This window comes from Maylandia zebra, linkage group LG6 (genome assembly GCF_041146795.1).
Source record: "Maylandia zebra isolate NMK-2024a linkage group LG6, Mzebra_GT3a, whole genome shotgun sequence".
Classification (NCBI taxonomy): Eukaryota; Metazoa; Chordata; class Actinopteri; order Cichliformes; family Cichlidae; genus Maylandia; species Maylandia zebra.
The window spans coordinates 31,250,899-31,265,257 of record NC_135172.1 but is presented as its reverse complement, the minus strand read 5'-3'; the positions used below and the strand labels follow the sequence as shown (position 1 = coordinate 31,265,257).

At 39.2% G+C, this 14,359-nt stretch overlaps 1 protein-coding gene across 2 annotated transcripts in view; it reads left to right on the top strand.

Moving 5' to 3' along the window:
- Window positions 1-14,359, top strand: part of LOC101467626 (E3 ubiquitin-protein ligase SMURF2) — a 61,397-nt gene that overhangs the window by 27,659 nt on the left and 19,379 nt on the right. For both annotated transcript variants that reach the window (XM_004539222.3, XM_004539221.3), the window contains exons 2-8: window positions 131-169; window positions 1,976-2,084; window positions 6,397-6,530; window positions 9,882-9,947; window positions 10,449-10,533; window positions 10,778-10,861; window positions 12,325-12,536. In XM_004539222.3, the coding sequence (XP_004539279.1) occupies window positions 131-169; window positions 1,976-2,084; window positions 6,397-6,530; window positions 9,882-9,947; window positions 10,449-10,533; window positions 10,778-10,861; window positions 12,325-12,536 (729 nt within the window). The remainder of the gene's footprint in view (window positions 1-130; window positions 170-1,975; window positions 2,085-6,396; window positions 6,531-9,881; window positions 9,948-10,448; window positions 10,534-10,777; window positions 10,862-12,324; window positions 12,537-14,359) is intronic.

Genomic DNA, 14,359 nt, shown 5'->3' with positions numbered 1-14,359 from the left:
TGGAATGCTGTTTCAAAATTATTGTGGCAAATATATCTGAATCACTTTGTTTTTTGTTTTGTTTTTTTTGCGTTTGTTGGCAAAAAAAAAAAGTAAAAGAAAACAATATCTGTTTCTTTTTTTTTCCCAGTTCTGTGTGCAAAGAACCTGGCAAAGAAAGACTTCTTTCGTAAGTAAAAACTATTTTTATTTATAAGATGCTATTCCTGTCCTGTTTCCTCTCTTGTACATTAGAATGCTTTGTCAGCAGTGGTGGCTTGCAGCATTTTGAAGTAAAACTGGGAAAACTGTAAAAGAAGTCCCTTAGGAGCCATCTGTCTATTAAACACAACAGGAGCCCTGGTACACACTAGGACCCAATGCTAACCCAAATTCTGGTAATAGGAATGTGGCTCACTGGCACATAAAAACCAAACTAAAAGACTTTAATTGGACAGGATGGATATCGCTATTTTAGTCAAACCCATGAAATACTGTAAATAATAATAGTACTAGATTTAGTGGTTACATTTACAGTTTAGTTTAAGAGCATGCAAGGACGAAGTTTATACTTAGCTTGTTTGTTTGTTTGTTTGTTTTAATTAAAACGTAAACTCATTGGTTAACTACCCTCAAAGGTTTACATACCTTAATTATTGAATTTAAATCCAAAATCATCAAGTAAACGACTACAAAAAAATTGTTTTAAAACCTTTTTGGTTTCCAGCTGTTATAGTTAAAAATTTGCAATGTAAAAGTAGGATTAAAACATACCTTACATTAGCTCTAACAGCTCAGCTTATGTTTATTAAAAAAAGGGGAAAAACAACTTAAAAATATATTTAAAAATAAATTGCCCAGTGCTTTGGCCAGGCCTGGCGTTGACTCAGACTCAGCCAGCCACTGGGCTTGCAGTACACTGCACTGCAGAAACACTGCCAAAGTATACAGCCAAGAAATGCACTGTTTTTACTTCAGTTGGAAATTATGGTTTCTCTGAAAGCACTGAACTGCCAAAAGCAGCTTGTACTTCATTTTTGTCTTTAAAAAAAAAAAAAAAAATGCTCTTATGTATATACACAAATGCACAACCACAACAAAGGAAATTCCAAGACACCACTGAGTGACTAAACAGGTTTATCTTGTGTAAAGTGTCTGCGCTCAGAGTTTCATACCTCGGCAGTTTAAAAAAACATACACATGCATGCACAGACCTAGACAGGGACCCTAAGATAAATACACCATGAAGAATCTCTTATCAGATTTCCAAATGAGTGAGATACTGTGAACAGACTTGTCGTAAAGTTTTTCTGCATATTGCTTCATATGTTCCATGTGTTGTGTAAATGTTTCACAAAATACAGTAGCCCGTGAGAAGATTTTAATTGTACTTTCTTACTTTTTAAAAAATCCTTCATCTTAAACATAAGATAAAGAGCGTTAAAGTTAGTATTTTATCTTATCAAATACCTGTTTAATAGGTGTATTATCAGTTATAGCATGAAATAGGAAGCTAACCAAAACGTACAAAACAAGACGCTTGATTAGACTAATAACTTTCTTTATAGTGTCCATATATTTACCCACAAGCTTACACAGCAACACATGTATCCATCCTCCTGTCTCTGCTGGTTTCATGACCTTCACATGAACCTGAGTTTAGTTTTAGTCAGACACTGCAGGGATATTATCATCATATGGGGAAAAATGTAATGTTTATGGACTACAGCAGATTATTATTACAGTTAAAAAGCAGGGGGGGGGGGAAATGCAGAGAAAATCAACATGTAATTTTAAGAGGAACTCTCACAAAGTAGTGGTGTAGCTGCCAACCTGACTGTCTGTAAATGAGGACAACCAGATAAACTTGTCACTGCAGTCTCAAAGGAGTGACAAAAATAAGGGTTAAAAACTGTGTCACCTCTAGTGCCTCCATGATTGGTGTACCCACAGGGTTTGTACAAAGGTTAAACAAAATGTTTGTCCACTTTTACAGGGTTGCCAGATCCCTTTGCCAAAGTGGTGGTGGATGGTTCAGGACAATGCCACTCTACAGATACTGTGAGAAATACGCTGGACCCAAAATGGAATCAACATTATGATCTGTAAGTCAACAGGAGAAGCCGTGTGCCAGATTGCTGCTTACTCTTTGTGGCTAATTAAGAAACAAATGCTGTAAAAGTGTGCGTTTACTATCAATCAAATTCAAAATGGTCAAAAGAAACATAGAAGGAAGGAATGTAGTGTACTGATTTTGCTCACTCACATGTCTTTGTGTGGAAGGAAGGTAGATTGATTTGTATCTTTCCCCTGTTAAAAAAACAAACCAACCTGATCAATTACATAAAAACAAAACCTGTAGCGTAACATTTCAGGCGTCCCATACCACAGGCCTCACAAAAGGTATTTTCATTACATTTTATGTGGAGGGAGCCAACTTGTATTGATATGGTGCTCTAAAGTAACAGGTTATGTCTACTTCCGGAGCATTTGTGGAAATAACTCCAGAAAGGTCTTCTGTGTGAATCTGAAGACTTTTTTTGGCAAGCTAGCTTTGTCTCAACTAAATGTGGATCGCACACATTTAAAGCTCTACTTTATTTTAATCTCTTTTAGGATTAGCCACATATCATCAGCCTTTGTAACACTATGCAACTTAAATCTTGAAACCTGCTCCTTCAACAAGGGCGGGCTCCTTTCGTTTTCTTTCTGTCCCCAATGTTTAAAAACACCTGTTTGTTACGGTTTCAGATCAAGTATAAAATAATGTGTTCATCATCTTTTCTGTGGTCTCAGATATTGATTTCACTGGGGCTGTGCACTCTGAATGTTAATCTCTACCGAGGATTGTGTTGACAGGCCATTTCAAGAACTGATCACAGTAAACCCCACTTTTGATTATGCCTATGCACTGGTGAGAGATGAAGAGATGAAACTGTGGTAACTGAAGAAAATGAGAGGAAATAAGGGGCCTGAAGAATGAGTCATGAAGAAATAGATGCACACATGAAGTCCAAAAGAAAGACAGTGTCAAGTTACAGGGTGAAAATATGTATCACAATTGGTATGTTGGCTCACTGTCTAGCAATTGGTTTAGTTCATCCTCGTTTTTTGCCGTCACAGCTTCTTCGATTCTGACAGTTGTCTCTATGTTTGCTTCTTTTCAACAGCATCGAAGTGTGCGAGTTACTTTTTATGTAATGAATAACAGTAATTTATAATAATAGAAATATTAATCGTGCACACAGCCTTAAATTAATGCAAATGTTAAAGTAAATACACTTTCGGTGAACATGCATGTGTGAGGGTTTCTCATTTCTCTACAGATGGACAATTCGAATATTTTTGCTCTGTCAACAATGACCTCAGGTTCCCTCCGTTTACATAATTCTCCTCCCCTCTCTGTTTCCCCACCGTCTCAGAGAGGGTGTATTCCCCACCCGTGACCCCTGGCCTCTTCCTCTGGTTCAGGAAATGGCTAACATGCCACAGAAAGCAAATGGGAGTGTGGGCTTGGCAGATCGCCAGCTCACCACACCCCCAACCTCAGCCTCTAGCTTTAGGAGGTGGAGTCTTTTTCAGCATGACACTGGTCCTGACAGGGGCCTTGTTATTGTAAATACACTAAAATAATTATTTGCTTTTTTAGACTACAATTTACACACTATAATTCACCTTGGTGTCCTGCACAGAAGATATTTGAGGACACAAAAAAAAAAAATCTAGTAAGTGTTGAAAGTTTATGAACTCTGCAGTATGCAGGTCTTGTTTTGGCAGGTTGTCTTTTCATGCTTGGCCTCTTATTTCCAGGCTTTTCAGTACAAGTCTTCACATTACTTTAGTTGGGAGTATTGGGTTTGCTTGCTGCTCCCTCTGCCTTTCCCCAAGAGACGTTAAATTCTGTACATGTTGTGTTGTACAGCCTTATGTAATTCAGCCGTCTTTATCACTGGGAACAAATCAAATCTTGTTCAATTAGGATGTGTAAAGTGTTGAACACATAGATGGCATTAGCGTTGATTCCTTCTGGCATTTGTTGACATCCAGATCAATAATATATTGGTAGTAGTTGTCAACCCAACTCTCCTCAATATAGATCGCTTGACACAGGCATTACCTCTACATCAAATTTACCTGCCTATAGTTTAATAAAAAAGTGCTAATTTTGCTGCTGCTGTGGCTAATATCCTTGTATTTTTCTTTCCATAAATGTGTATGTGGATGAGAGAGACACACACAGAGTATTGTCCCAAATTTAGGCCAGTAACCTTTTTTATTTTTTCATAAAAACATGACGAAGGCGCCTCAGACCACTAGATTAACTTCATGTGTTATGCGCGTGCTAGCATCTGTGTGACTTATTGAGAATGATGTCAGATACACAGTGCTCAGTGCGTAAATAAACCAAAGAATTCGAGCAAAAATAAAGGTTTTTGGGAGGGTTTCCTAACACAGTGATAAACTGTGCATATTTAACAGTGTTTCTCCTTAAATACTTTTCTTTTTTGTAGAATTACCCTTTAAACTTGGGTTTTGACAATAAAGTTTGTATCTCATTTTTATCTGTAGTGATCAGTACATTGAGCCAAAGTGCTTTTCGTACAGATGAGAACAGAAAAAAAAACTGTTCAAAACACAACATTTTCACACTGTGTGTTAAAGTTCAGCTGAAGATCGTCTTTTGAGGCTGTGTTTACACAGAATGTGATTGGACGATCACAATGCCGAGTCAGTCATCTCCAACAAGTTAAGAATTTTATTGATTTTATAAATTGTTAATAAAAATTTGTGACAAAAACAAGGGCTGAATCCTTATTGATCCTCTATGCTCTTTACATTTTAAGTTTCTGTATTTTTTCCATGTTATCATCATCGTTTGTTTTGAATTCATGAAAGAGATGAAGAGTTACGGGAAAGAAGTTAGCATAGCAACATAAAGACAATTTTCTTTTGAGCAATAAGAAATAATTGATGAAGATAGATTTTGGAAAAAATTCAAGGATTTTCAGTGAGAACTTTAGGGGCCTGCACTTGTTTTCACATCCCATCTGTCCCAGGAATCATCTATTGAAAACAGGAAGCCTTGGTTAATTCACACTTTAGAGATGTGTCATATCAGCATTTCAAGTCATAAACCGTCCTGCAAAGTTTACTCAACTTTCATCAGACAGGCTACCATCAGACAGTGCCTCACTGTTGCTAAATTCGAGATTGTTTGAAGTGTTATGTCAGTATGTTTTTGTGAGTCAGGAAATGACTTTTTCAACTTCTCTTATCTTGCGACACTCTTTCATAGTCTTGTCAGCAATTTAGCTTTTTTTTTCTCTCTTCTAAATCTGTTGCCTTGAGGTGGTGCTTTGCACAGCATACCTCCGCATCAAGAGACCTGTTTAATGTAAACCACACTGTGTAGAAAGAAAACATAAAAAAAGTATGGTTTCTTTTTACCCCAGCACACAAAAAGCAGGAACTAAAGAACCGAAAATTTAATGATCCTAATCATTTTGTGTCAATATCAACACCCTGGCAAATATGCTGTATATTTAACTCTTCTTTATGTTAAAAAACTGGAGCTTAATTGATGCTTTGTGGCAAAGAAAATGGTCTATTCGTTCAAAAAATTTGCCATCAAATGGTGTTAAAGTATTAGAGTGAGATTTTAACAAACATGCGCAGTGAACCACACGTTAATATTTACTGGGAAGCAAACGGTGTGCCAATGTGCTACTGGATTCTGGTCATAAGAATATCTTATCATTTTACCAACATCCTTGTTTTGGCTTTTATACCAAACCTATATGTTTTGATGTGTTGAGCAGGAAAATCCCCTCCATGCCACTGCGATGCAGCATAATAGCAAAACAGCTGCTAGACTGTAATTACGTGTGTGTTAGTGAATGTGAGATTGTGCATTTGAATATTGTGTTTACTGTAAGAGCTGTCTAAGCCTCAGACAGCGGTGAAGCACATCGCGGGGACTTCCTCTGTTCCTTAAACCACGACTAGACTGGCCTCAGCGGTGCTGATTCTACACACGCGCGCACACACACAGGGACAGAAGTTACTTTTAAATGTGATGCACTAATCAGCCTCATTACAAAGTGTACATCTAAAACTCTGTGACAGGTTCAGAGAGAAGTACATGTAAAATGGAAGGTTATGGTTTTGTGTTTCTTCTTTTTGGCTTAGTTTTTAGTAACTGTAATAATTTTTAGGAAATCTCTGGAGCGCAGGGTTATTTTAACTTGTGAGTTCATTCAATTTCATATCACTCTTCTTAAGGGTTGAGCCTCTAAGCACACGTCTTGGAACTTTTTTTTCCAAGTACAGTGTCAAGACTTAAAAGCTTTGTTATTACTCATCGTTTCTATTTTATTGACCTGTCTTTTTTTCACTTTCTTTCTCTCACCCCATCAGATACATTGGAAAGTCCGACTCCATAACCATCAGTGTATGGAACCACAAGAAGATCCACAAAAAGCAGGGCGCGGGTTTCCTGGGCTGTGTACGCCTCCTGTCCAATGCCATTAACAGACTCAAAGACACGGGCTGTAAGTAGCTATTTGTATTATTGTAAGTATGAATTTAGGTGTTTCTTTCGCATTGACTGAAAACAGGTCAGTGTTCTGTTTTTGTACATCTTTTGCCATAAGGTGACCTGTCAGGATTGTTATTGAAGTGTGATTCAGTTAGGTATGCCAGGTTAACCTTTGTTCACACATTCTGCACTGAACTTATCGCACATAAACAAATGTGTGAATCAAACCAAATGTCTCCAGACAGCCTAGGTTTCAGACTTGACACTCGTCTTTCCTGTGCCTCTGCTGGTTGCAGCAATAGATAGCATGCCTGCTGCTACAGTAGGCATGCAGCATGTGAGCTGTGTCCTAGCCTGCAACCTGCTACAGCATATATGCCAGCCATTCATTGCTATGAGATTTATGGCAACTCCTTATAACATATCACAAATATTTTTTGCTGCAGACATCTGGCTCCTGTGACCAAATCAGTGCCAATAGTTCTATTTAAAGCAAAATGACTTTCTTGTCAGGAAAAAAAAGAGGAAGAAACATGCTGCTGATTGATGATGGCATGAGATAATCACTGGTTGCCCCAGAACAAGATCCCAACATACTTGTACAGATGCTCACATTCTCAAATGAGCAGTTCTTAATCTACATGCTTAAGACCGTCACCTCACTGTTACGGTCTTTTATTTCAAATATATTCTGTGCATTCCAAATGCCTGTTAACCCTGCCTAACTTTTTGGGAGTACCAGACACGTATACCCTTAACCAAAGTCCAGACTATCAAATTAACATTCCTTCCAGTCATTCTCATCTTTTCCTTCAATCTGTCTTCCTGGCCTGCCCTAAACACAGGCCGTCAGACTTGTACCAGACCACACTGAGTTACATTTATCCCTTTTTATATGTATCCAACCTTTTCTCTGTTCCAGTCTGCTTGTCTTTCTCCAAAAAAAAACTCTTATGGAGTTGTCAAATAATGTCACTTACTGAAGTGTTTTGTTAATCCAAACTGCAATATTGAAGCTATTAATGCATGAATTCCATGAATGCAAGCAGTTGTAGTTTGGTTGGCCCAGATGCGACAGCCTCTTATTCCAGCTTCTAACTGTCAAGCTAAATACTTCACATAAGCATTCAGAATACTTTCCAGCACCTTTCTGGATTTGCTAAATGGTATTTCTGGCTCATGAAATTCCCCCTAATCCTCCGAAAACCACAACAGCATTATTGTTGCCACATAAGGGACCTTGACAACCTAAGAAAGCCTGGTGCAATACTTTTACCTCACTATGACGGGGGACTTAAATTTATCCACTTCCAGAGGCAGACAGTTTAGGCTCCAGACAAGCCACTTACTGTGCAGTCAACATGGCAGAAATTATACTTTATCTCAGCCACAGAAAGTGGACAGGGAAGCATGTTCTGTGACAGGTCCTTGCTCTATGCCTTTGTCCTCCTCCTGTGTTGTGCAGATACATGAATTCATATTTAGACACATGAATGGAGCCCACTCTGTGGTCTAACCAAGATGTGCACATACACAGGCAAAAACATAAAAACAACCCAAACACACAAAAAGGCATTACTGGAATTGTCTGAGTTCCTGCAAGTCATATTCATACACATAGCACACTCTGCCATCCAGTATAAACACAAAACCCTTACAAAACTTCCCCTACACACACACACACACACACACACACACACTGCTCTTGCACAGTCTTGCAAAAGGGTATCCAGCATGGTTGCCTAGTTTACTAGAAGGTTGTTTGGCTTTACACTGAACTCATTTCCTGCTTTAGCATTACAGACACAAACCTCTAAGTCATCTGCCTCATTTCTGTACCCACAAACTCACTAACACACTCACACACAGTCATACAGACCACCAGTTTTTCAAAATGACTTGCCTTACTACTATTGGTACACTCACTTTGAACTTTGCTTTTTGTTCTTGGTATTGATACTGTTGATGCAACGTCTTGTTATTTTTCCTGATGTGCTGATAGTGATACTGTTGATTCTACAGTTTTTACACATGCATGCAGACATGGCAAACATGTCCAGACAGCTGTGCATTATCTAAATGAAGCGACTAAATTAAACATGTGGCTCTGCATGTGCACATTGACACATATTTATGCAGTTTAGTCTATTGCAGCACACAGCTTTTAAAGCTCTGAGGAATTGAATGGTGTGGTGAGGGCTTGTGGTTAAAGGTCTTTAAATGTTCTGTCTCTCTGTTTTTCCTCCTCTCTTATTTAAGAAAAAAAATCTGCTTACTATTCTGGCCATGTAAGGCTCAACCATCCTTGTTTAGTCTAGACACATATCTGGAACAGATGCACTTGTTCTCACACAAACCCGCAGGCATTATAGAAATGAGCTATATGCTTCTTCCCATTTAAACGATTTAATGTGCAAAATAAGTCATGCACACAAACCAAAGACATGACAACTTAAGAGTTGGCTTATGGTGAGCTGGAGTGTCCCTTTATCTTGCTTTCTTTCACACTCTCTTCTGCATATTTCTGTTTATTTTACACTCAACCTACGTCTTGTGTTTAGCCAACACACACACCTGTACACACATCCGTTGTGTTGTTAATGAAAATTAATTGATATTACTCCTGCACTGGTCAATTGGAATATGTCCAAATCTCCTTGTAGGATCTAGTGTGTGTGTGTGTAGATGAGTGTATCTGTGTCTGGATCTTGTTCAGTGACTTGGATTATGTGTCTAGCACCACTGCCCCTTCCTGAGCAGACAGTGAATTCTTACTTACTCAGAAACAACAAGGCTAATTACAGTTTGTGTCCAGACATAGCTACATTTGCTGTCTCCTGAGTCAGATTCCTCTTTTTATTAACTGCTATTAAACTTGCATGTTAAAAATTGGGTTATCACCACTCATTTGAAACCAGCGGCGATCCAATTTACAGACTTAGAAAAACATTATAGGGACATTTGAAGTATTCTCTGTACATGCACAGAAATATGGGCTTTTAAGTGAAGCAGTGGTTTCTTGCACTATTTAAAACGCAGACAAAAAATGCTAATCCTGGCTCAACTTTTTGCCACAATTCAAAGTCCTCGCTTGCGTCATCTGGTTTTGCCGTAACAAATGCTCAGCTTATGGGTTTAAACCCGGATGATGATGATGATGATGATTTATTTATTTATTTATTTATTTATTTATTTATTTATTTTTACATCAGAGTAGTTATAACAATCTTGTATTTATAGCCTGTGCTACCTACACAACTTCTTTTTTTTCCTTAGTGTCATTATTGGTATGACTCCTCGAGGTACACTTTTAAAGGTTAAACATGCAGCAGATGCTGAATCCGTTTTTCTATTTTGTTTGCAGATCAGAGACTTGACCTGAATAAACTGGGCCCAAATGACAATGATACTGTGAGAGGACAGATAGTAGGTAAGAAATACTGTTATCACTGCATAAACTGCTTGTTTAAGTGTGTGGGTATTGTTTCCCATTTGCCTGTGCACGAAGTACAGTTACCACCTGGCATTGTCTCTAACACCTGCATTTACCATTATGCAAATAACTCAGATCATCAGCTCCATGCGTTGGTCTCAGAAACAGAAGTATTGAAATGTAAATAGAGATGTTACCCTGAAGTGAAAATACATTTCTACAGCTTGCCTTCAGGAGGCGAATAACATCTCTTTTACATTACACTGACTTTATACTCACAAGCTGGCAGGTTAAAGACTCTTTAATGTCCAATCCAACGCCATCTGACATTTGTTGTCTTATATTATGCAGCTTTGCTGGTTGCATATGAGAAAAGTGCATGTGTGAAAATGGCTTAAGTGACACAAACGCATAACAGAATACAAAATGCTCAATTTACTTTGAGCCTTATAGTGAGTAAAATCGCTGCTGTATTATCTTTCTCGTCTTAAACTGTAGTAAGTCTTCAGTCCAGAGATCGCATCGGTTCTGGAGGACCAGTGGTAGACTGCAGTCGTCTATTTGACAATGACTTACCTGACGGGTCAGTATCCTCAGACATTTTATCTATCCTGTTGGCTATTAGTTCTGTTTTTAATTTTAAAAAAAACCCCTTATTTTTGTATTTGGAGTTTGTCCATTTGATTGAATTAAGTAGTAACTTTTGAATATTATCCTTTTAACAAATGAAGTAATGTTGTGTGGGGTTTTTTGTTTGTTTGTTTCGTGTTGTTTAGTTTTTTTAAATGGTGAATATTAACTTTGTGTCATTGTGTACAATGAAACAGCTGGGAAGAGAGGAGGACGGCCTCTGGAAGGATACAGTACCTGAACCACATCACACGCACCACACAATGGGAGAGGCCAACCAGGTACATATGTACACGTCTTTAGTTTTAGCATACCTTAATCTATGTAGGATATTAAAAAGAATACCAATGTACCTGCACTTTAATTTTACCTTACATACAGCAAGAATGCAAATTTAATCCAAAGCAAATTTTATAGAGAGCTTGCACGAGGATCTGAGAAAGTGGTTGTACTCCTTCCTCACTTCCCCTTTGAGAAGAAAATCCACTTCAACACAACAAAAACAGTCTGTTGATAATGCTCTCAGTTTCCTTAGTCCTCCACCCCAACACACACGGACACAAATGGCTAAATAAACTATCCAGCCATTCAGGCAGCCTGGCTTCATTTGGCCCCCGTTGCTACAGGAACAACTGTCGCCTTCCTACTTGGCCCGTATCAGTGGAGCCATTAGGAGTGTAAGCAAATAACACCCTGGACCACCTCACCCACTTTTGCTTCACATCTTTAGTCACCCCTACACAGCAGAGTGGAACACAGTTGGAACGGCAGGAAATAATGGTGAGGAAAAGGTCAAGCGGTGTGGATTTGGGGGAGGAGGAGGAAATGATGAATTTAAGGAGGAAGACGAGTAGGTAGGACTGTGTAGGAGGATGCAATGACAAAGTGAGAGTTGATGAATTAGGTTGTCGTGAGGGGACACTTGTCCAGGGGTAGAACATGAAGACGGGACAAAGGAAAGTCGATGCAGAGATGGGGGGGGAAAAAATAAGCACAGTGAAAGAGGAAATGGGAGGAGGAAGAGCATTTGGAGGGGTTGTGGGTCCAAGACTTTAGATAGCCAAGGCGTCAGTAACTCTGGACAGCCAGACAGTGGTCAGACAGGCTGCACACACAATGACTGCCAGTAAGCCAGCCTGTCTATGTTTGTGTCTCCTTATCAGATATCTGTTTGCAAGTCCCGCTCTTAACATGCTGACACAGACTGTAGTCTCATGACTTTTTGTTCTTTTTTTTATGCAACCCATAATCACTGATATTATTCAAAGCTTAAGCATTATCATAAAACACATTTATCTTCAAGAGAGCATATGAAACAAAGTGTTTTGCAACAAAGATGCTATCCATGTGTCTGTGTGCTTACCAAAAAGAGATCAAGTTGCTGCTTCTGAGACTTAACAGAAAACACAGCTTTGCTGGTAAGCATGGTAAACATTTGCTTAAATTCACCAAAACTAAAAGCCAACCATTTATCACTTCACCAAAAAATTGTTTCTTGGAGTCACACATACGACTTGTAGGAATAAAAGCACACATTGTTCTTTTCAGTTATTCACCCAGTTTATAGCAAGATGGAATAGAAATGCTCTTTCAAACATAGGATTAGCTATTTCAGATATGCCAAGAAATATACTGTCAGAGTATGTACCGATTCATAGAATGTGATTTGAAAATGGAGGCAAAAGTGAAATACAAACCCCTTATCACCCCACTTTGACCATGTGCCCTTTCTTTTCTTTTCCAGACCAGCATCAGAGTACTCCAGCCCATCAGGGCGTCCATTGAGCTGCGTGGTGGATGAAAACACCCCAGTGATGACGCCCGTTAATGGGGCAGAGGCGAGTGGCCCTCCGGGCGAACAGCGGATCCAGGAGCGAAGGGTTCGATCGCAGCGGCATCGTAACTACATGAGTCGAACACACCTACATACGCCGCCAGATTTGCCTGAGGGTTATGGTGAGAGACAGTGGAGTGACACACAAATGCACACACTTAGGCTATGTCCACACGTACCCGGGTATTTTTGAAAACGCAGATTTTTCTATGCGTTTGCACCTTTCGCCCACACGTTAACGGCGTTTTTGGTCACTGAAAACTGAGAATTTTAAAAACTCCGGCCAGGGTGGATATTTTCTAAAACTCAGTTTTTGCATTTACGAGAAAAACTGAGAAAACGCAGCGTCAAAGATGTGCGCCTTTTTTGACGTCACAGTGTGCGCCACGTTATTGTTTCGGTGAAATGAATTTCTACAATACTGTTACTGTTAATTCTACTCTCTGCAGTGTTTAAATGCTTACATATACACACACAGTTACTGTCCCTCCACACATACGACTCAGTTCTGCTTCTATGCCCCAGCTTTGTTTACTTTTTCCCAGCGAGGCTTCTAGACTTCTGATTGGCCAACATTTCTACACGGTTAGGAATATAGCGCCACCTGCTGCTTTGGCATGTTCATAGCACCGTTTTCCTTCATTTCTGCCTTTACGTGTGGACGGGATTATTTTTTAAAACGAAAACGGAAAATCTCCGTTTTCAAAAATACCCGTGTACGTGTGGACGTAGCCTTAGTATTAACACATCGGTGGTTCAGACTACAGCCAAATTATGGCCTAAACCAGACGCTGTAGGGAGTTGCTTTGGTCAGGAATGCTTATTGTGTCATAATGAATGAAGACCAATGCTGTATCTGTGATGCCTCACAACTTTTAGAGACATTAAAGAAAGATGGAGTTTCTTTCTACGGTCAGCATGAACTTGACAAGTATAAGCCAAAACCTCATCCAACTCATCAGATTTTTTCTTCTGCCTCTTTGTTGTATACAAATATAGACATGGCAAAGCGGGAAATGCATACAAATCTAGTATTAATTACTGTTTTATATTTAAATTCCTTATTGTTACCACTAAGTGAAAGCTGCCTCATTGACATCACATTATATTGTACTGGTGTGATTATACTGTCAGCTACTACGTTCTCACAGCTGTTGTTTCAGACTAGAGCGGTTACCAAATCCCATGTTCGTTGAACTAAAAAAGTGCATTTTGGAACATCCAAAAGTGCAATCCAAAATCAGTCCACCCCCCCAACCCCAAATATCCAAGGTATGCAGATGAAAGACGTGGCGCTCTGATCCTGGGGCGAGTGTTTTCTTTGTTGCCTGGGGGCACTTTTTTTTCTTTTCTTTTCATGAGAATCTCATTTAAATAGCTTTCTAACTTCCCCTTTGTTGTCTTTTCCTGTATTCCCGTCCCGTCATTCGATTTATTCACACTTTCTCGCCTCTTTCCTTTCCCACCCCCACCCTGCAGAAGCACATCGTGACAACTGCAGTCATCACTTAGGCTACGTTCACACTGCAGGCGAAAGCGCATCAAATGAGATTTGTTTTGTTTTTTTGTTTTTTGGGGACCCTATGCGACCCATATCCGATCATGGTATGACAGTGTAAATCCGATATTTTCAAATCCGATGTGGGTCACTTTCGTATGTGGTACTGAATCCGATACATATCCGATGTTTTAGAAAGCGACTGCTGTTTGAACCGTCAAGTCGCATTAAATCCGTCTTTTACGTCACTGACACAAGACAGACGCCAATTATCAGCGCGAACGCTTCCTGGCCATCCCGTGTAGATGTCCGTGAAACTGTTGGGAAGACAACGTGAACATTTTATTTGTACTGTATAATCTGCAGATTCTGACAGAAATCTGCAACTAACCTTTGAAGCACCGCTCCTCTCTAAAACAGCAATAAGGATAATTATTAGGTTATTTA